Source organism: Papaver somniferum, chromosome 6 (assembly GCF_003573695.1).
Source record: "Papaver somniferum cultivar HN1 chromosome 6, ASM357369v1, whole genome shotgun sequence".
In the NCBI taxonomy this organism is placed as follows: domain Eukaryota; kingdom Viridiplantae; phylum Streptophyta; class Magnoliopsida; order Ranunculales; family Papaveraceae; genus Papaver; species Papaver somniferum.
The window spans coordinates 11,217,123-11,240,014 of NC_039363.1; the positions used below are offsets into that span (position 1 = coordinate 11,217,123).

Genomic DNA, 22,892 nt, shown 5'->3' on the forward strand with positions numbered 1-22,892 from the left:
AAAGACACAAGAACGCAAGAATATTGTAGTTGGGATAAAAATATTGATTTGTATGTTTGTGGAAGTAAAGACGTAATATAAGCATGTCAAAGTCTCATTATTTTTTCAAACCAAGGAAACAATAATTTGTTTATCAATCGTCATCAATTGGATTATATTGCTGCTTGTATTTAACTTGAAGTTGAAGAATGTGAACATGGATTCATACTCGTTCTGCCATAGTTGTTTGTTGCAATAAGGATTTGGGGATATCTCGTAGTAGGTTTCGTTTTGGAAATATTGTCCGTTGGACAGGGTTTGATATGTTCCAGAAGTGAAGAGTTTGATTTTCAGTCTTAGTATTTGCAGCATGTGGCTACAAAGAAGTTGCAGGACATGGATCATTGGATGATATGTGATATTTTTTGTGGCGGAGCTATGGATTCTTATTATTGTCTAAGAAGCAGTTTGTCGACACAGTTTGTTAGGGTTCGTTTATCTGTGTTGAAGTTTGACATTATATCGGGTTGAACAATGTTTTCTGGAGTTTCTCTCGTATTGTTTCCGATAGAGAAGATAGATAGTTTGTGATATTTTGATTCTTGTCGATGACGTTCCATCAAAGAGTTGTTTTTGTTATACACCATTTGAATTCGATCGGAGCTAGTTGAAGTGCAAGACCGTTGTGAGAAACATGTTGGTTTATTTTTGTTGCGGATACGTTCTTATTTTGGTAAAGACCCATTGTGAGGAATTAAAAAGGTATCGCTTGGACAGTTCAAGAGTTTAAATGATAAAGATACAATACTACAATATGTATGGTGGTGTGGCTACGGGAGCTAGCGCATACTACTTAGAGAAAACATGGTGCATGAATTCGAGTGGGCTACAATTTCGGCGTGTTTTTCCATCAACCTTTTATTATGCATTGGCTATATGATTTCCCGATGATCAGTGTGAGACTTTCTATTGGAGAGAGAAACATTATAGCAATGATAATATTTGGGGGTTTTCTCATTTACTATATTTATTGAAATTGATTTCAATAGTGACAAAGCCTGTAGAGATGAAGGTAGAAATTTCTATTGAGAAATTTTGTTCAGCAACGATATAGTTTCCGTCAAGTTATAAAAACAACAGTGTCTTGAATTTCTTGGCGCTTGAGGAAGTTACTGAAGGTTTCAGATTATGGCTGGGTGTGATTGGGTCTTTGGGTGAGGACGGATTATCATATTTCGAACGTTGGTGTACGTTTTTGGAGCAAGATTGGTAAAGGGATATGCATAAGATAGAATGTGTGATTTTATGCATTGTTATGAGGGTAGCAGTGAATTCTTCGACGATGGTTACAGTTCTATCCGAGTCTTATTGTGTTGTGGTTTGACTGTCATGAAGTCGAAACTACATGCTTGCTTAAAAAATTGATAAAAGACTATCTTGACAATTATGGCTGCAAATATCCTAGATTTTTTTATACAGCCAGAAGGTAGATTTGTTTTTGCACCACTTCTAATTGTATGATTGATTTTGGTTAAGTACTGATGTTAACTTACATTTGCATCTATTGTTTTCTGGTTTCTTAGAGAGAAAAAAGAAAAAAAGGCGCTGCAGTGTTGAGCATGTAAAATTTCTACTGCATCAGTTGGTGAGGATATCCTTTACATATACAATTGGAAAAAAACCATCAAGGATGGAGGTATATATATATATATATATGCCAGTTTAGTATTGTACTTCAGCTCTTTTTAGGATACTTATATATATTTTGGTGTAATTCCAAGCAGGCGACTGATTTATTATTCACTGTGCATTAAGAATTTTTGAAAGGGAAGCCTGATGTAGTTCAACAACTTACAAAAAACTTATATTGGGATGAAGAAGACCACAAGGCGAAGTTGAAGAAAGATGAAGATCTAAAGCTGATTAGAGCACATAGAGCTAATAGAGACCGAAATATTTCAGAAAGACGAAGGATGAAAGTACGAACTTACTTTGTGTAGACCAAAAAATTGAGCCGGCAAAAAACAGAGAATTTCTGCAAAGAAGATCATACACGACAATGACAGTGACAAAGGCATAAACCCCGCAAACACCGCAATGTTTAACTTCTCATTCTATTCATCTCTTAATTGACCAATTTGAAAATTTATGTTACTTTATTATTTTTAGGTTGTAAATTCAAAGCATTTTTCAATGTATTATTATTATTACTTTTCTATGATTTTACGTGTATAAGAGAGAGTTACTGATTCATCCACGTCACTCTTAGTATATGTTATGTAACCACTCATTTGCTGCCATGTGTTCTGTGAAAGCTCACTGACTAACTGTTTTTAACAGTCTGTCATTATTAGATGTCGAGTCCTGTATTGATACTATAAGTACTCTGTCCCTTTTTCTTTATTTGCTTTAATCTTCTTTTCTTGTAAAAACAACTTATCAAGATTCAATATTATACTTTATGTTTCTACAACATAAATCGGTTCTTCATAACTCAGTTTTAGGTCTTAAGAGATCTTTCATGGTATCAAACACCATTGTCGATCCAGTCTTCTTCTACATACAACTTATCTGAAGCTTTCTTCTTCATCTTTCATTGTGAGAAAGACTAACAACTCAATAAATTCCGCTGCAACCAACTCAGTAACTACTTCAACCAACACAGGCAACAAAAACAACAACTCAGGTAACAACATTATTCCTCCTTCTTCATCAATTTTACAACCTAATTTTCCTCCAATTCAACCACCACCACCACCACTTCCAACTAATAGTCAAAATCAACCACCGCCATATCATCATCAAGATCCACCACCAACCTATTCTCCCCATCATTTTCAACTTCCAATACAAAATATTTCAAACTTTATATCTTCTAAACTCGATGGATCTAATTTCTTAGTCTGGCGAGATCAACTATCTTCAATTCTTATCAGTACAAACTTGTTTGGATATGTTGATGGTTCAATTGACCCTCAAGTTCAATTCTTGAATATTAATAACTTACCAGTACTGAATCCTTTATTCTTGGAATGGAGAGCTCTAGATCATTTTGTAGGATCTTGCATTAATGCAACTATACTTCCTTCATTAGCTACTGAGTTACTTGGAAAGCCAACTGCTAGACACAAATGGAATCATCTTTCCCGATTATTCACACAGAAATTCTTTGCAAGAAAATATCAACTTAGGAGTCAATTAAATCAGTTGAGAAGAGGTAATACTTCCATTTTTGAGTTTCTTCATCAGATCAAAACTATTTCTGATTCTTTGTCCGAAATTGGTGAACCGGTCCATGACTCAGATTTGGCAATGTACACTTTAAATGGCCTTGGTCAAGAGTATTCTACTTTTGTTATTACCATTCAGAACAGGGAGACACCTCTTATGTTTTGTGAATTGAGATCACGACTGCTACAACATGAACAATGGCTCAAGGAGCAAGATCAATACTATTCACCTCTTGTAGTTGATCCAACAAATTCTTCTTTTTATGTCAGAAGATCTAATTTTCCACCCTCATCATCATCAAAGAAACCTGTCAGTAACTACTATTCATCTTCACCTTCACCTGTCAATACCTATTATGTCCCCAATCAAACTCATACATTCAAGAAAGCAGAGTTCAATCCTGCTCAGAAATTTTCACCTGCTGAAATTCCTTGTCAGATTTGTTACAAGAAAGGTCACTTTGCTCCAAGGTGCAGATTTAGGTATTAATCAAACTCTAATAATGTTCAAACTGCTTATGAGCAACAAAATACGGCATTTACTAGAATAGAGGTAAACTCTGGTTTTAATCCTTCTCCTCCAACCTACTTTGAAGTTGGTCAGAGTTCTGGTTCTGCTTATCCTAGTCAATCTAGTGGTTCTTATTTTGATCTTGGACATACTACTAGTCCAAGTGTTTTTCATACTCAGACTAGTGGTGAGTGGAGTTTTAGTCCATCTGGTCCAGTGTGGTTACCAGATTCTGGTGCTACTAGTCACCTAACTAATTATCCTGCAGTCCTTGTTGATCCTCAAGAATTTTTAGGTACTGATCAAGTAATGGTTGGAGATGGTAAGATGCTTCCTATTTCTCTAATTGGTTCAAGTTCTTTAACTCCAGCAGCTAGTAATTCTACATTTGATCTGAAAAATGTTTTACTAGTTCCACATATTAAACAAAACTTATTATCCATTGCAAAGTTTACCTATGATAACTCCTGTTCTTTTGAATTTTATCCACGGGGATATGAAATAAAGTCTCTTCACAATAAACAAGTTCTTGCAAGGGGAGACATGTATCAGAATCTGTATCCAATTCAGTCTTCTCAACTGTTTAAGGTGGCTTTTCATACTGCTTATACTTCTACTTTGGCTTCTCCAACTCTCTGTCACCAAAGGTTAGGTCACACTTCTCCAAATATTGTTCAACACCTTGCTACAACATCTGCAATCAAGTTATCTTCTAAGACTTTTGATGCTACTTGTACTTCATGTCAGTTAGGGAAAAGTAAAAGCTTACCTTTTTTAGCTTCAAATTCAGTTTCTTATAAGCCTATGGCTCTAGTGCATTGTGATATCTTGGGGCCTAGTCCTGTTTTGTCAACTTTAGGATACAAGTACTTCATTCTGTTTGTTGATGACTATGGTAGATTCAATTGGATTTTTCCAATGAAACTAAGAACTTGAATTAAGACATCAATGGAAAATCTTTTGGATTGCAAAGTTAAAGAGTTTCAATGTGATGGTGCACTTGAATTAGTCAAAGGACCTTTTAGAGCATTTCTGGATTCTAGTGGAATTTCTCTTAGAATTTCTTGTCCAACTTTACATCAACAAAATGGTGCTGTTGAGAGAAAAATTAGACAAATCACTGAGATGGGTAATACATTAACATTTAATGCTTCTTTGCCAAAGAAATTCTGGGTAGATTCATTCCTTACAGCTACTTACTTTATCAACAGATTACCAACCAAGTTATTGCACTTCAAGAGTCCTTATGAAGTTCTTTTTAACAAGATGCCTGATTACTCTTTCTTCAAGGTTTATGGTTGTCTGTGTTTTCCTAATCCCACTTATGCAAGATAGGATAAGTTAAGTCCAAAGTCAGTAGCTTGTACTTTCATTGGTTATGCTTCAAATCACAAAGGATACAGATGTCTGGATTCTTCTACTAGGAAGGTGTATACTACAGTGAATGTTGTGTTTAATGAATCTATTTTTCCTTTTGCAACAAACTCAGTAGTAGTACATCCACCTACATTGTCTCTTCAACCTACATCTCCTACTGCAGCTAGTAATTCTATATCTACATCTAAGCCAGCACCTACTGCAACTACTTCATCTACATCTGAGCCTGCTGAATCTACTACATCTGAGCCTGCTGCATCTGATTAATCTAAATGTACTCTTACTGATTCATCCAAAGAAGAGTTATGTCCATAAACATCTGCTTCATCTACCTCTAGGATGCATACTAGGTCCAAATATAGAATAACCAAGCCCAAGGACATTGGTTCTGATTATGTGGCTTTTAATAATTGAAATGCAAGACAACATGCTAGTAATCTTGTCATGCAAAATCACACTAAACATCCTTTGCCAGTAACTTTCACTGTTATTCTCTTATCAACTGCTGAACCCAAAACCTTTAAACAAGCTATTAAGATTCCTGTATGGGTAAATGCTCTTCATAATGAGTATAATGCTTTATATGAAAACAATACTTGGGAAGAGGTATCATATGTTCCTGGTATAAATGTGCTAGGGTATAAGTGGGTATTTAAGACAAAACTTAAATCTGATGGCACCATAGAGAGACACAAAGCTCGCTTAGTAGCTAAAGGATATAACCAGGTGGATGGTGTGGATTGTGATGAAACCTTCAACCCAGTGGTTAAAGATACGATTATTCGATGTGTTTTGAGCATAACTATGAGTCACAAATGGTCTATGAGACAGCTTGACGTATCTAATGCATTTCTGCATGGTTATTTATCTGAAGATGTATACATGGAACAACCTCCTGTGTTTGTTTCCTATGAACATCCTTCTTATGTTTGTCACTTAAAGAAATATCTATATGGATTAAAGCAGGCCCCACGTGCATGGTTTGACAGGTTTAGCACATTCATTGTTAAGTATGGTTTTACAAAATCTGAGGTTGATAATTCCATGTTCTACTACAACATCTCTGGTCTTCAGATGATTTTATTGATTTATGTAGATGACATACTTCTGGTGGGTTCATCGGATTCTTTGATTAATTCTCTCATAGAAGCTTTGAGCTCTGAATTTGCCATGAAGGACTTAGGAAAATTGTGTTAATTTCTGGGTATAGAGGCTGTGTTAAATGATACTTCTGACAAGCTCATATTAACTCAGAACAAATATTTTCTGGAGTTACTAAAAAAGCATGACATGACTGATTGTAAACCATGTAAAACACCAGTGTCTCAAGGCAAGAGAGCTTCACTTCTTGATGTAACTTCACAACCTGATGCTAGTTATTACAGAAGTCTGGTGGGTGGTTTCCAATATCTAACACATACAAAGCCAGATCTCAGTTTTGCTATCAACTATGTATTACAGTTCATACATTCTCCCACTGATGTATATTTACAGTTAGCCAAGCGTATACTGAGGTATCTAAAAGGATCTCTGGGTTCAGGTGTTATCATTCACTCAGGGCCTTATGATACAATTAAAGCTTTCTCAGACAGTGACTGGGCTGGATGTCCAGATTCCAGGAAATCAACTGCAGGGTATTGTATGTTTTTGGGTAATACTTTAGTTTCCTGGTCCTCGAAGAAGCAGCCAACTATCTCACGATCTTCCAATGAATCTGAGTATAAAGCCTTAGACGTTGCTTCTTCAGAAATTTTATGGGTCTCTTATTTGCTTGCTGAGTTGCGGCTTCGCCTGAAGACACCTTGCACTCTTTTTTGTGATAATTTGGGTGCTAGGAGTTTGGCAGGTAATCCTATATATCATGCTCGTACAAAACATGTTGAGATCGATTACCATACTGTTCGAGGCCTTGTCTCCAATGGTTTTCTATGTGCAGAATTTGTGCCTACTCTTCAACAATTTGTAGATCTGTTTACTAAGGGCCTGTCAAAAACTCAGTTTCTCAAGCTACAAAGAAAACTGATGCACTGTCATAGTGCTCAATTTGAGGGGGACTATAAGAGAGAGTTACTGATTCATCCAAGTTACTCTTAGTATATGCTATGTAACCGCTCATTTGCTTCCATGTGTCCTGTGACAGCTTACTGACTAATTGTTTTTAACAGTCAGTCATTATTAGCTGTCGAGTCCTGTATTGATACTATAAGTATCCTGTCCCTTCTTCTTTATTTGCTTTAATCTGCTTTTCTTGTAAAAACAACTTATCAAGATTCAATATTATACTTTCTGTTTCTACAACATAAATCGGTTCTTCATAACTCAGTTTTAGATCTTAAGAGATCTTTCAACGTGTAACCGAGTAAGGCTTTAAATTTTGATATACTGCTTCTTAGAAAAGTGGATTCAGTGTCCATTTTACGTGGTACGGGCAAACCTGTGCAGCTACTCCGCTTTTAATCTATGGTATACTTCTCTTTACGACGAACCCATACTTTTTTACGACAACCAGAAGGTTGTTTGGGTTTTGCACTTCTCTTCTTTTCATTATATGAATTGGTTATTGTGAACTCTGATTTTAGCACTGCAGTCTTTGCGCCCACAAAATAAAAAAGGAGCGCTGCAGTGTTGAGCATGTGCAATTTCTGCTGAATGAGTTGGTGAGGTTATACTGTAATGCTGGAGATATGTTGTCTAATGCTAGAGTCTATCATTTGTACTTGAGCTTTTTCTCAGATGCTTATATAATTTTTATGTAATTCCAAGGAGGCGGCTGATATATTATTTAGGTTTGTTTGATGTGAATGCAGTTGGTTAGGTTTTGTATTAAAACTACTTATGTATTTGGAGATGGTTCGAGATGTGAATGACTGGCATGTCGAGAAATGACAATGAATTTGACTATTTACCAGATAGCTCCTTCAATTGTTTACTGCAGTGCCTAAATGATGTGAAGTTTTATGCGCATATATACTGGCTGCTAGGCTTCATAGTCATAGCAGCACTAAAACAATTCAACGACATAAATAAGATTCTCTCTTACAAACTATCAAGTCATGAGATATGAAACCAAAAGAAAAAGACTTCAGATGATAATCATCACATGATAATTAGGGAATCCAGGAAATGCTGGATTTGGGCATTTGGCATTATTAGCCCGGACTACATACTTCTATTTCAGGTGGTATTGGGGTGGCAAACCATATTGTTGAAGTGATGGCATTGATTGTGAATGGGTTGTTAGCTTATAAAGGTGTGAATCGTGTGATAAAATCATAATCCATTCAAAATTTCCACAAATTTCTAAACGAAACGAGGACATTGCTTGATGTTGGTGATAAAATGCTTCTAGGGCCAGGGTTTCCTTGAATAAGGCAAGGATGCAAGGTTTAGCTTAGTGAAATTGGTAGGGGCCGCGGACGTGTTCCCCCTCGGGAACAAATTATGACGTAGACTCTCCTCTATGGGGAGATCTTAGGCGAGCACCCTTCCCAAATGTGCAGTGGAGGTCCCTAACCTAGGCCATGTAAGTATATAACTAGAACCGTTTCTTTTGTTTCCAACCACTCTGCTTACTTCTCCTTGTGCTTTCTTCATCATCTTTGGATTCTTTATTAGTTCTGAGTGACAGAGTCCATACCATGACCATCGCAGAGCTATCGTTGCAAAAACTTCCATGAGGTATATAGCTAGAACCTAAAAAGAGACTCGACAAGAATATCATAAGACTTTGATTCTCCTTTAAGAAAAAAGGCTTTGATTCCACCACTGTTTCATATGATCAAATTTATTTTGATTCACCGAAATTTTGTTTTTTTTGATTCTCCTTTACTTTGTTTGTTCTGGCAAATCAAGTAGCTTTCTTTGTACCATGAACTATGAAGGTTCAATGTAATTTTGTAGGTTGGTTTCCTATCCACCTATGAATATAATTTATTTTGAATGTTGGGGAATGATACATCATCTGGCACCAGTGGTCTAGTGGTAGAATAGTACCCTGCCACGATACAGACCCGGGTTCGATTCCCGGCTGGTGCATTTTTGTTTTTTGATTCAGATTCCTCCGCAGCTCATATTTGTGGAGCTAACAAGTGGTGATTGAATTAGCAAACAACGTATTTACCGTCTTATAAATAATAACCAATTGGATTGCATTGCGACCAAGAACAGATCCCAAATATGTCCCAAAACACAATTTTTGTTGTACTTCTCGTTGCCAATTACGTTACTTGGCGATTAAGAGTTTGATGGATATTTCTCACTCGCAGGTGTTTAAATGGACCAAGGGTACTGGAAGGCTCAGCTCCTTGAGCACAAAGCTACATTGAAGCAGCTTTTGAGAATTTCTAGCTTGCTGTTCGTCCATCATATATATGCTTACACATTTTCACCAGCCTGCACCTGAACCTAGTGTAACATAAGTTTCGTTTTAAGGTTTGTGAAGCTAACTATTGGTGATTGAATTAGCAAACAACATGTTCCACTCTTGGTTTATGCATTGCGGGAGGCCAAGAAAAAATCCCAAATATGGACGAAAACACACTTTTTTCTGTACTTCTTGCTGCCAGTTACATTATTTGGCGATTAAAATTTTGATGGATATTTCATTCTCGAAAGTGTACTAAAGAGCACAGCTCCTTGCACAAAAGTTACATTTTAAGCAGCTTTTGAGAATTTCTGGCTTGTTGTGAGTTATCCAAACATCATAGATGCTTACCAGACTGCACCTGAACCTAGTGCTATATAAGTTTAGTTTATAGATTTGGTAGGGGTGCGACAGGCCTTTGCAGTAGTGCAACGCAGAGGCGACGCATGAGAACCCCAGCAGCAAGCTGCTGTGATGGGACCTCCCCCGTGAAAAAAATTAATTTAATATCGTGCCAACCGATGGAAGGCATATCAGATATTAAACTGATAAGAACAGATACTACACTTGATCTTAGCCAAAAGGCCGAGAAAGGTATGCTTGATTTCTTCTTGAACTCCCGAATTTATACTGTGTCGTTTCCATTCCTCTGCTGCAACCAATCCGTGTGGGACTAAAGTTTAAGGTCATTGCCTTTGGTAAGATGAGTTTTACAGTTTTACTTGGGAGTTGGGACATATTTGAACTGATATGATTCCATGGGCATGGGATGAGACTAGAACAAATTGAGAGTTTCATGTGCCTCCTCAGAAGCAAATCAGATTCGACGATAGCCAGTGTTCAGGTGGCAGATGCTCAGTTTGAGCTATCAGCCATGTTCTCATATATTCTGCTTTTATAATTCTTGGACTTGGCCAAAAAAAGAAAATTAAAGTGTAATCACATCACATGAGCGGAACATTTATTAGCAAATCAATCCATAATTCCATATTGATGGCAAAACGAAAAAATAGCTACTGCTGTCAGGTTCCAAAGATCACCAGTTCTAACATTTGTGCAATTGTTGTAAAGAAATCGCAAGAATTTAAAAATGGATGGCCAAATGCCCAAAACAATGAGCAACACACTAACTTAGACTAAATGCCCTTGAGGATTTCAGTATTTAGAAGAAGTTGTTTATCAGAAACCAAGTAGGACTCCAAGTAAATCTAAGGGATTTATAAACATCAGAATCAAACTATGAGTGCAACAGCCAGCTGGTTCGAGATGGGATAATGTGAGTGATTCTGTATTTTAGGAATTGACCTATTTACCAGCTCCTTTGATTCTTTAAGAAGACTGCAGTGCCTGAATGATGCGAGGTCTTCTATGGATATAATGGCAAACTAGCTTTTGATACAATGGAAGAGGATCTTGGTTTACACATAACTCTGGAGCATATTTCCCTGGTATGGGCAGCAGTGCTGGAAGCTTGAATAAACAGATCAGCTGGTAGAATAAAGCACATGAGATTTCCCTGGAAACACAAAGTTTTAAATTGAACACTGTTGGGTTCCTCTCATAGAAAGAGAAACCCTCCAAAAATAGGTGTATGCCACTTGTAAATGGCAAGCACGCGGTATTCTTTAGTAAAAGGCGAAAGAATGGTTCACTTTGTGCTTACTGCACGCTCGGCTGCGTGAATCATTGGCTCGTGCTAACTACAAAGCGATTTGAGTGGAGTTGTGTTTCCTATTCAGATTCTTTTGTCACTTGAAACTTGAAACTTAAAGAAAACCCAAGGATCAATATGGGCTTCAAAGCTTCTAAATTCTTATCCTTTGTTCTCAATGGGAGAAAGGTAAAGGTTGGTTTCCTAATGGTGCAGCACTAGAAACAATTCAGCATTTACAAAATATCAATTCAGCACTAGAAACAGATGCATATTGCAGCTGAAAATTTGAACTCAAAGCACTTCTATATTAGCTGAACAACTGCTGAAGATTTTGCAGGAGTAGAGATTGTGGCCGTTCAACGTAAAACTCGATGTTCCATCCCGAATAGTCCATTCGCATCTCCCAAATGTCAAAATGTGGAATGTCATCCTTGAGCATCTCCATGAGATGCATATGTCCCCTGCACTCACCAAAGTAAACAATATGCCTACTATAATCTCCTTCAGAATACGATTGCCTTGGCATTGCAACTGTCTTCATTGCTTCACAATCAATATCAAAATAATGAAGAGTTTCCGTCAGCTGGTTTATCCAGTGCACTGAAGCATTCCAATACACACTAAAGACCGATAATATACCAGGTGCGGAAAAAGGAAAGGGATCTCCTGCATCTCTCCAATAGTCTGTCTTGTAAGAGTAGATTTCAATATGGAACACATCTTTGCTGATATCTGCACTGCATGCACCCACAACCTGATAGTTGCTTGATTTTGCAGGATCAAAAGTTATAGTGACACCTAGCTTGTCTTTTTTTTTTAATGGATGACAGGATCTATTCTGAATGGAGGTGAAGGAAGGGTTTTGAAACGCTTCTTGGACGGATTGTATATGACATAATAAGTTGTGTGATATCCTGTAGATTCATCTCGAACTTCAAAAAGAATAAGACCATTGCAAGAATGCTCTAATTTAACAGCAACTGGATTAGTGAAGGGAAAGCAATCAATACCATTGCGTTCATCCATGACCAAAGTTTCAAATTCCAGTTCTCTCCTGTTTATCGATGTTTTCTTCATAAAGAGTGCAGGCATTGAAGAACGACAGCTCTGAAGATTATAGTTTCTTTCAAAGTACGGATCATATATCAGAGACAGCCATTGTTGTGATATGATTTTAAATGCACACAAAGTTTTCACTGGTAAAAAATATAGAATGTTTACTAAAAGATCATTGATGTGGCCTATAGTTGATGCTGATGATTTTATGGTTTCGTTACACAATTTCTTTGTGGAAACGGAAAGCATCTTTGAATGGTGAAAAGAAAAGAGAAGGTTCATACCTGATATTTGAAGGTCTGGCGGCCTAAAAGTTTACATCATAAACCCTAGCGTTGTGAGAGAAGTACTCCGACTATGCTTCCCTTTTCCAGGTTAAGTTGAGGTTGGGTAGGGTCTGTCACTTGGTCAAAACCTTTATCCTCACTATTTGCATCCTAGTACGCCTTGGGTGCTTAGCTTATAGAAAATCACCTAGTGGATTGCATTGCGACCAAGAACAGATCCCAAATATGGACCAAAACACACTTTTTGCTGTACTTCTTGTTGCCAATTACCATCCTTTAGCATAAAGCTACATTTTTTGCTTTTGGGCAAAAAAAAGGTGCACCAGGGACTTGCAAGAGTACAACAAAAGTTTTGTTTTAATATTTGGTGGGGTTGCGCCAGGCCTTTGCAGTAGTGCAACACAATGGCGACGTGTGAGCACCCCAGATGGGAACTCCCCCATGAAAAAAATTAATTTAATATCGTTGTAGGGGAGAAATGTCGCACAAGATAAAGAGGCAACTTCGCTCTAATCAAAACAATCTTAAGCACGAAGATACAACAATTACCGGGAAGTAAGGAGAAGAATGATCACGCGATAATAGAGGAAAAGCGCGAAGAATATCTACACGATAAAGACAACGCGGATACTAACTCCATCAGAAGAAGCGAGAAGGACTAAGCATCAGCGCGATAAATAGAGACAACTTTTAAAAGCCGGACGAATAAGACAAACTGAAACAGGGATAAGTCAACTATGATCTTGCACATGAACCATGGTTGTATTCTATTGATCTATTTGCCTATATAAGGATTGAAAAATGATAGAGTGAGAGATATATCGGCGGAGATAGATAAGCTAAGGAATTTATCAGAGAAGAAATAAATAAGCCAGTAGAACTCAACCCTTCATCCTTGTATTTCTCCATTATCGTGTACAATATCAACTTGAATCCACTATAAGAACAATATACATTTGATATAAGGTGTTTGAGAAGACCATATTAGTGTCAAAGTGGTGAATACTATCATTAATGTTTGAGTTGATCAATATGAGTTAAGCTTTGTGTTATTATTACAAAGGGTGAAGTTGTGGAATTTTACACAATTACATTTTGGCGCTAGAAACACAAAGGATTTATCCTCACTTGCTAGTCGATAATTTGGAATTATTGCCTGTAAAATCTCCTTTATCATCTTCGTCCCTTCCTTTTCCTGTCCATCATGAAATCTCAATAAAATCCACCTTCGTTATAAATTTGCGATCCTTGAATAATTATTCTTTGGGATCTACATGTTAACCTTTGAACCAGCACGGAAGACACACCTGTACTAAATCATAGATCCCAAATCTTGAATCATACAATTCGGGATTTAGTATAAAGAAATATATCAGAACCACACAATTACGGTAAGGAAATACCAAATACAGATCATGGCAAGAGCACCAAGAAGGGTGAAACGCTCAACAACTATTCTGAGAGATAGGAAAAAGGCGGAAAAGAGAGGACTAAAATTTCATGTCGGTAAAAATTCTATAGAAGGAAAAAGGCGTAATCCCGTCTGGCGATTGGAAGCTAACACTAAGAGAAGCATTTACGAATAAGAAGAGTGAGGAAGAAGGAACCAGAGAGAAACCGGAAATTACAAAGATTTTGTAGAGAGAATATCGAAGAAAGAAATCTGCAAAAAGCTCTAGAGCAAAGCATACTGAAAAGCGGGGGTCTAACAACCACACCCAATATTTCACTTAGCAATATGTATGGACTAATTCCAATATACTTTCAAGAGAATCAACTAGACAGTCAGACTCAATCTTACGAAAAGTATATCAAAGAGTTATATCTCAATCTCTCAATTCAATCGGCAATCAAACAAATAATAATTTGCGAGCCCGATTGAATATAAGAGAGATAACTTGAACGGTACCAAAGACCAATGTTCAAGGATCAATCAATTTCAATCAACAACCAAATGTTGGATTTACCAATCGATCGATTCAACGCACAACCTGTGTTATTTCAATTATATAACAAAACCCCGAGACTAAGGGTGCACACGGTACGGTTCGGCTCGATTCTTACCGAGTCCGAGTACCTGTACCTCCCTAGTCTCGATTCTTAGTTTTTGGATCGGTACTTGTACCTTGTTCCTCGGTTCTGCTACCATTCGGGACAAGTACGGTTCCAGGGACGGTTCCGGTACCAGTCGGTACTTGTTATACCCACAGTATTTGTAACCATAACCTACTGGATGGCAGGGATAAAGCATGAGCCAATAAACTTCTTCTGTATACTGTTTGTTCTTCTTTACAATGTTTTGGTTTCCCAAGGCCTCGGTTTGGCTATTGGTGCACTTGCAATGGACCTAAAATATGCAACAACACTTGGTGGAGTTCTTATGTTGGCGTTTCTTCTAGCAGGTGGATATTTGTTTGCTTACTTTGGACTTCATGCTGCAGTGGTTAGTTACATGCATTTACACCTATATCTCTTTTTTGTTACCCAAATTTTCTTGTTGCGTCTATGTCTATTTACTCAGTGTTTTGTTTCTGTTGAACTTGGTCATTCGGGGAGACCCTATATTTTGGACAAGCATTCATCGATATCACTATCAGTTCGTAGATTCCGTTAAAGACCCACACAGCCCAATCGAAGGATTTTGGTTTAGCCACGTAAATTGGACTTTTCGAAACACCTATCTATGGGAAAAGGTTTCGTTCTCTGTTTAGTCATAACTGTTTATATTATTTATTTATCACTACTTCATTTATCAAAAGTAAAAAGTAAACCAAAGCTGCTTAAGAATTTCAAAAATTCTTCGCAGACAATGACATAAACCCTGAAGCAAAAAACCCGCCATAAAGCTCTCACAGATGTCTGGCCCCCTGCTGCCCTCCGCGGGGCCTACGGGACCAAGAAAACAAAACTGTGAGAGCTTTTTAGCATTCGGTTTTTATGTGGTTTATTTTGTTGTTTGTTTAGAACTATTATAAGAATATTTATGTGGCGTACACAATCTAAACCCTGATCTAACAAAACTCGAAAGCCCTACATAACCCATGACTGAAAGACTCCTAATGGTGTATGAGGTTGGGGAAAGTAGGTAGTTTGGATATTAGCATTTATGCAGTACTCTACATAATATCGTATTCTATGGTGTCCCTGTCTCTCTAACCACAAATAAAGTCAGCGGGAATGAATGTACGCCATCATGTTTTGCGGTGCGAAAACCGGAACAATGTAATGGATTTACAAAAGCAAACTTACTACAGGTTTCTTCAGAAGACAATGCCTCTTCATGTAGTTGGACTTGGACTGTTGTTATACATTGCAGGAGGCTTGCCCCACCTTATTTATGGAATGGTATGTACATATCCTAGGAAAAATCCAGTAACCTGTATTTTGTTGTTGGGATCATAGCCAAATTTTCATCAGCATGGTCGAACAGATTGACAATTTTGGTCTAATACTTTTTGGGGTGTTAGAATGGCGTATGTACACCATGCCTTTTTCTTCATCAATTCAGTGTGCCATATATGGGGTAAAAGGACGTACGACTCCAACGATTTATCCAAGAACAATTGGATGGTGAACCTAATCAACTTAAGTGGAGAAGGCTGGCACAATAATCATCATTCCTTTGAGTTCTCCGCTCGGATAGGGCTCGATTGGTGGGAGCTCGATATTCCATGGTATATTATAAAGCTACTGGAGAGCCTTGGGTTAGCAACAAACGTCAAAGTCCCTACCGAAATTCAGAAACTAAAAATGTGTTTTAAAAATCAATAATGAGTTTCATCTGTATTGTATCTTTAATAAATAACTGGTCTAGGTTTTCAACCTCTAGCAAAAAAAGGAAGAACTCAGGGGACCAAGACTCACTCACCATCATGTATATCCTATTCTGTGTTTAATAATAGAGTTACTTTGTTTTTGGTACTCAAGTTTTGACCAACTTTGCTGTTTGGTCTAACATTTGTCCAGCTTGGTGTTTGGTACTTGGAAATGACGTTGACCCGCGTGGACTCGGTTTGACCTTGACGTCTGTTTAGTATTTTTTTTTTCAATTTTAAAAAATATGTAATTACTTAACGCCGTTAACTTCGACGTTAGACACGTGTCTGCATATAGATAACGTACCAGAATGTCGACATCCAACGGTCGGATTTTTTGGATTTTCAAAATTTGACCGTTGAACTATCTGGCCGATCTGGTCTCTATAAAAGAAAAATTCAAACACTTTATCATCTTCTTATTCAACAACAACCTTCACCTGCCAAATTTTCACAAAGAAGAAGACACAATGGAGTGTTCAAGCTCATCATCAACTATCAAGTGTCATATATGTATTTCAGCTGGTCATGTTAGCAGAGATTGTCCCTGGGAAGGCACAAAATGCAGTCTAACCAACTGCAAAGGCCACCTGTTTCTTATAAAAGCTGTAAAAGGAGAAGGAGGTTTCCAACCTTATGTGAAGTGCAACTACTGTGGAGTTTTCATCTGGTTAGATGATTATGTAGCTTCACATAAAGGTATTCCACCTCCTATTCCACCCCCTCCGAATGATGAAGACAAATGGTTGAAAGACAAACAGTTCTACTGCTACTCATGTGGGGATGCTGATCACATGGTTTATAACTGTAAAATAAACCTCTTATCATGCACAGATCCATGCTGTGATGGTAAGATGAAGCTGCTCACATCTATAAAACCAGAATCTATTGGCAACAGATACTATTTATGTCAACAATGTAAGAAAGTTCAGTTTCTCTAAAACATTAAGATGTAAGGGTTTCCTAGTTGTAATGAATGAGGAGATGTATTAACCTAGTAAGATGTATGCACCAAGTAAGATGTTCTAAGTACTAATATATTTATTTCTAGTTTGTTGTTCCTGCGTAATTTTCTCCTGAGCAACTATTGAACAATCCATATACATAAAATATATAAAGAAGAAATCTAACATAACATATGGTAGAAAAACTAGTTTATAAAGATAATAATAACTTGTTCATAGATGGTTCAAAAAGATGAAAACGAAGTCTTAAAACTAGTTTATAAAGAAACTACTTAAGTTGTTCAAACAGGTTGAAATGTAAACAAAGCAGTTGTAGCTGACCAAAAAAGATGAAGTTAAGTGATTGGTGATCATTCTTCAGTAAGATCAATTGTAATTCCATTAAGGGCCTTACCTATATCCCTTTGAATCCTTTTGCTTCTCCTTGGTGGTGAAGGCAACAGATGCTCCATCTCTGGCTCAGACAACACATGCTCCATCTCTGTCTCAGGGTACATCTCTGGCTCAGACAACACATGCTCCATCTCTGGCTCAGGCAATACATGCTTCATCTCTGGCTCAGACAACACATGCTCCATCTCTGTCTCAGGGTCCATCTCTGGCTCAGACAACATAGGGGTGAGTCTTGTCCTCTTGTTTGGTACACTACCACCTCTTGTTCTAACACCACCACCCCTGGTTGCAACACCACCACTATGCTTTTATGCCATAAAACCACCAAAATAATCAGCAACTACATCTTGTTCTTGTTCTGCAACTACATCTTGTTCTGCGGCTACATCTTGTTCTTGTACAGCAGCAGCTGCAAAAGCCTAAAGACAAAAATTTTGTAGTTAGTATCTATCTCCAAATGCATGAAATACAACAGTATTTCTTCTATGTCTATTTTAGCAAGCAAATACAATACAAAAATAGTAGAGAAATCACCTGAGCTCTAGTAGGATTCCTTCTATATCTTGGAACTTCATTTAGCCCCCCTGCTAAAATCCCATAACCAACTATCTCACCTCTTCTTATGTGGACCATATTAACACCTCTATCTGCACCCCTTCTACCACCTCTACCTGTACCCCTTGCAGCTCTTGTAACACCTCTACCAGGAGGGACCCATGCTGGAGCAGGTGCTATTGGTTCTTCTATTTGGTCCCCAAAAAGTAAGTACTCTGCTCTCCTTGCTCTTCCAGCTGTACCACCTCTCCCAGATGTATTTCCACCTGCCCTTCCACCTATGCCACCCCCCCCTTCCACCCCTTCTACCTCCCCTTCCACCTATGCCAGCTGTAATGCCACCTCCCCTTCCACCTCTGCCAGCTGAAATGCCACTTCCCCTTCCACCTCTGGCAGCTGTAGTGCCAGTTGTCCTTCCTCTTCCTCTGGCCCTACCAACTGTAGGAGGGTCATACTTTTTAGGACAAGTCCTCTGGTTATGTCCAAATTCACCACAAATTTTACACTGTTTCTTCTGAGCATTTCCACCTCTTGCTTCATCTGCATCTCTTCTCCTTTGGAATCTTGGTATGCCTTTTAACCTCTCAAATGGTGGTGGTCCAACTTTATGAGCTATGTCAGCTTTTGCTGCCCATTTAGATTCATTGTCCAGTGGACCAACCATTCCTGCATAAGTGGCTCTGTACTTATCCACAAAATCGTATTCATCAAGCAACCTACAAGATATGAACCAAGACAAGTTCCAAAGTTAGACATAATAAAAACAAGACAAATATGCAAAAAACACTAACAATAGAAATTGAACAGTCTAAAGAGTGAGATACTTACTCTTTCCAATCTCCATTTTGGTTAAAAAAGAAAGCATTGATAGCATGCTCACAAGGAATTCCTGTGACATCCCAATATCTACAAGAACACTGGTGCTTGGACAATGTCACCACCCAAGAACCTCCCTTATTATCAAGAATTGTCGATACATCTTTACTGGTAGGTACTCTTTGAAAAGCTGGTGCTATTGCCCTATTCAGTTTGTAGATACCTTCTGCTCTTGGGACAACTCCTCCAACTTCAGAAGTGTCACCTTGTTCTCTCCTATCAAACATCAACCTAGTAATCATCAAGTGATACTTCTCAAGAAGCTTGCATAAGGGCAAACCTCTTATGTGTAAAATCCAAGCATTAAATGCCTCACAAAAGTTGGAAGTGATGTGTTCAAAACTTGAAGAAGTGTCAAAAAATGCTCTTGCCCACTGTGCTGACTGTTCTCTCTCTAGATACCCTCTTGCTTGTGGTCTTACATCTGCCATCTTATCCATGTTGATGTTAAAATCTTCCTCCACATATGACCTGGCTGCATTCCAAGCAAGAGATTCCAAATGCTTCCCTGGGTGATATCTCTTCATATTCTTGTACATATGCCTGAAACAATACCTATGATGATGGTTCACATCACTAAAGTTTGCTTCAACAGCTGAGATTAGTCCTTTCTCTCTTTCTGATATGAAGGTCAGAGCTCTTGGATGTTCTTTCAAGTATGGAGCAAGAATCCTAAGGAACTCAGTCCAATTTTCTTTATTTTCTTTTCTACAAATAAATATGGCAATTGGAAAGATTCCATTGTTTCCATCTAAGGATACTATAACTAAACAAACACCACCATATTTACCTTTAAGAAAACACCCATCCAAACCTAAAATAGGTCTACAACCTTTCTTGAAACCATCCAAGGAACTCTTATAAGCTATACATAGGTGCTTGAACTTTCCAGCTTCATCTGTTGCACAACTTGCAATACTGCCATCATTCCTCTTCAGAACTTGATTGCAGAATTCAGGGCCCATGGCATAACTGTCTTCATAATTACCATAAATTCTCTCCATACACATATGCCAAACTCTCCAAGTAGTCCAGTAACCAATTTCCACTTTGTGAACCCTCAACACTTCATCTATGAAATCCTGTGGTTTGTACTTTGGATGAGCTTTATAAGTATCCAACATAACTCTGAATACCCACCTACAAAATAATAAACTTAAAGAGTTAGTATCCAATGTACATTATATTAATTTTAATAACTTAAAAAAAAAAAAATGAGGAGTGACCAGTCAAGTCAAACCTTGCTTTGGCTAAAGGATGGTGGATTCCATGTTTCCCCTGACATGTATGCTCAAATTCACCTTTCTTGCACCTAAAAGTGACTTTATCCCAAATTCTAGAGCAATAAACATTCCACTTACAACGTGGTGCCTGCTTGCATTTATATTGTTGCTGAATTTGGGTATTCTTCACTTGTTGAATATCAAAATTCTGGAAGATGTTTTGATCTTTAATGTAATCTCTACACTCATCTGCTGAAGCCCATTCTTACCCAATAAACATCTTGTCCAGAATAGATACATTACTGTTCCAAGTCTTCAACTCTTCCTCTTCATACACTCTGCCTGTCTTTTTCACATAATCTTTCCATTCAGCAGTCTTCTTGATAACACTTGCAATTTTCTCTGTCAAGTCTGCCTCTTTATCATCCTTATCACATTCAGGGACTTCTATCTCTTGTTCTATATCAGACTCACCAGCAGAAACATACTTTTCTTCAGGGTTACATTCATCAATGTTGTGGACCACTTTCTCAGTTGCTTGCACCTCATCTGTTTCAACTTGAGTAACTGACTCCACTTGACTCAAATCAACAACAACATAATACCTCCCTGTTACATTTACACCACCACCATTCCCACCTTCATCATTTACACCACAACTCAAATCTACAACTGCATCTGACACAACTGCATTCACACCTTTACTAACTTTTCTTTTACTACCACCTTTACGAACTTTTCTTGAACTGCCACCAACCTTTTCTACATCTTTACTACAACCAACAACATTAGCACCAGCACCACCATCTGCACTTACACTTGCATTCAAGTTCACATTTACTTCTCCCACCTGACTTGTAACTGCTTCAGGTTCATGTCCTGTAGTACTAATTGGATTGTCATACTTGTTTAATAATGACAACCAATCTAACTCTTCTTCAACCAAACAATCAGGCCTTTTCACATTTTCACTAGTGTCCCTTTTAGACCTACTTGTACCCACCAGATAACCATCTTTAGTGGGGTAAAACTTTGGCAACTCAGACCCATCCATTCTGCATACAATAGAACACTAAAAGTTAAATTTGTATACATACAAAAAAGCAATCGAAAACAGCAGCATAGCAACAAAACCATAAAATATAAAATTCGTTGAACACATACAAAATTCGACAAAGTCACCTTCAAAAAGACAAACCCACGTTATTTTCCCCTTTTCAAGTATTAAAAAAGTACCAGATTCGAATAAACCCCAATTTTTTTAAAACCCTAAATTATTCAATCAAAAAAAAAGATAAAATTAAACAACATAAATATTGAAATCTTACCACTTACCACCTAATAATAGATGGATTAAGGAAGAAATATAACAAAATTATGTAAATTTTATACACTTACCACTGAAAAAGATGAAGAACGGTTAAAATACACTTCAATCTCCCCAAAATCTTACAGATCGACTTCCAAATCCACAAGACACCAACAATAACACTTCGATTTGCAGCTTTTTTTCGATCTACAATGATTTCAAGGACAAGTCTCTATAAACCCTAAACACTTTGTGTCTGAGGCGAGAATGAACTGACTGAGTCGATAGATTTTAGGGTTATAAGTGTTAAATTAAGGAGAATTCTCCACCGTTGAGATATATGAAATTTTGAGCGTACACGTGTAACGTTAGGACTTAGCAGGTCATTGTTACTAAAGTTAATTTTATTTTAGTAATTTTCTAATTAATTAACAGAGAAGTGGACACGTCAAGGTCAAACCGAGTCCACGCGGGTCAACGTCATTTCCAAGTACCAAACACCAAGCTGGACAAATGTTAGACCAAACAGCAAAGTTGGTCAAAACTTGAGTACCAAAAACAAAATAACCCTTAATAATAATATAATACTACCTCCGTTCAGGAAAAGTGATACTTTCGATCACGGAAAATAATATAATACTACCTCCGTTCAGGAAAAGTGATACTTTCGATCACATTCCGTGCAACGGAGGGAGTTTTATTTTTCCAAGAAAATGCCTCCAAATGAGGTCATATCCTCTTCGCCCTAGGCGCATCGCTACTTACTCGCTGCTTTCACGCACGCTGAGTTGGGACGGTGATGTGGCCTGGTGATATAGATTATATCGATTCCACGTGTCAGAGAGAGATAAACAAAAACAAAATAACTTTTTCCTTCTGCAGAAACCCTATGCGATTGATTCTCTCATTTCTGTGTTCATATCGGTTTCATTTCTCATATTCTACTAATTCAAATCCTTTCAAGACCAGCGCTTGATTAATTTTCAAGTCTAAACATTAATCGAAAAATTGGTTGAAAATTATATCAAAACTGAGACGAAAGATCTAGTAAACGTTCGTCATCTTATCGATGGTTGTTTTGAAGATAACCATCGTCTCATCTCCATTCACTGTAATCATCGTCATAATACTCCATAATCTTCAAATCGATCGACTAATCAAATCATGAAAGCTTGTTATTTGAAGATCTGTGGATTTTGACTGGTCAATTGAAAGGAAGGGAACTTCTACGATCTGTTGAATTCTAAAATATAGAGTTTGATTTTGTCAATTTGAATGGTTTTTTATTGTTGTAAGTGG

The 22,892-nt window shown here is 37.5% G+C and overlaps 1 protein-coding gene, 3 non-coding genes and 1 pseudogene across 4 annotated transcripts; 1 reads left to right on the plus strand and 4 right to left on the minus strand.

Annotated features, from left to right (window-relative positions):
* Positions 1 to 8,501: 8,501 nt before the first annotated feature.
* LOC113292223 lies at positions 8,502 to 8,628 on the minus strand (annotated as a pseudogene).
* A 433-nt stretch (positions 8,629 to 9,061) lies between these two features.
* TRNAG-GCC lies at positions 9,062 to 9,132 on the plus strand. Its single transcript has one exon. It is a non-coding gene; the product is annotated as a tRNA-Gly (tRNA).
* A 728-nt stretch (positions 9,133 to 9,860) lies between these two features.
* On the minus strand, positions 9,861 to 10,058 carry LOC113292306. Its single transcript, XR_003331786.1, has one exon. It is a non-coding gene; the product is annotated as a U2 spliceosomal RNA (small nuclear RNA).
* A 954-nt stretch (positions 10,059 to 11,012) lies between these two features.
* On the minus strand, positions 11,013 to 11,132 carry LOC113291980. The gene has a single exon (XR_003331675.1). It is a non-coding gene; the product is annotated as a U5 spliceosomal RNA (small nuclear RNA).
* A 289-nt stretch (positions 11,133 to 11,421) lies between these two features.
* Positions 11,422 to 12,206, minus strand: LOC113290475 (F-box protein At5g07610-like). Its single transcript, XM_026540076.1, has 2 exons — positions 11,943 to 12,206; positions 11,422 to 11,868 (listed from the first exon to the last, which is right to left on the minus strand). Exons 1-2 carry the CDS (start codon positions 12,204 to 12,206, stop codon positions 11,422 to 11,424), a joined length of 711 nt encoding a protein of 236 aa, XP_026395861.1.
* Positions 12,207 to 22,892: the final 10,686 nt, after the last annotated feature.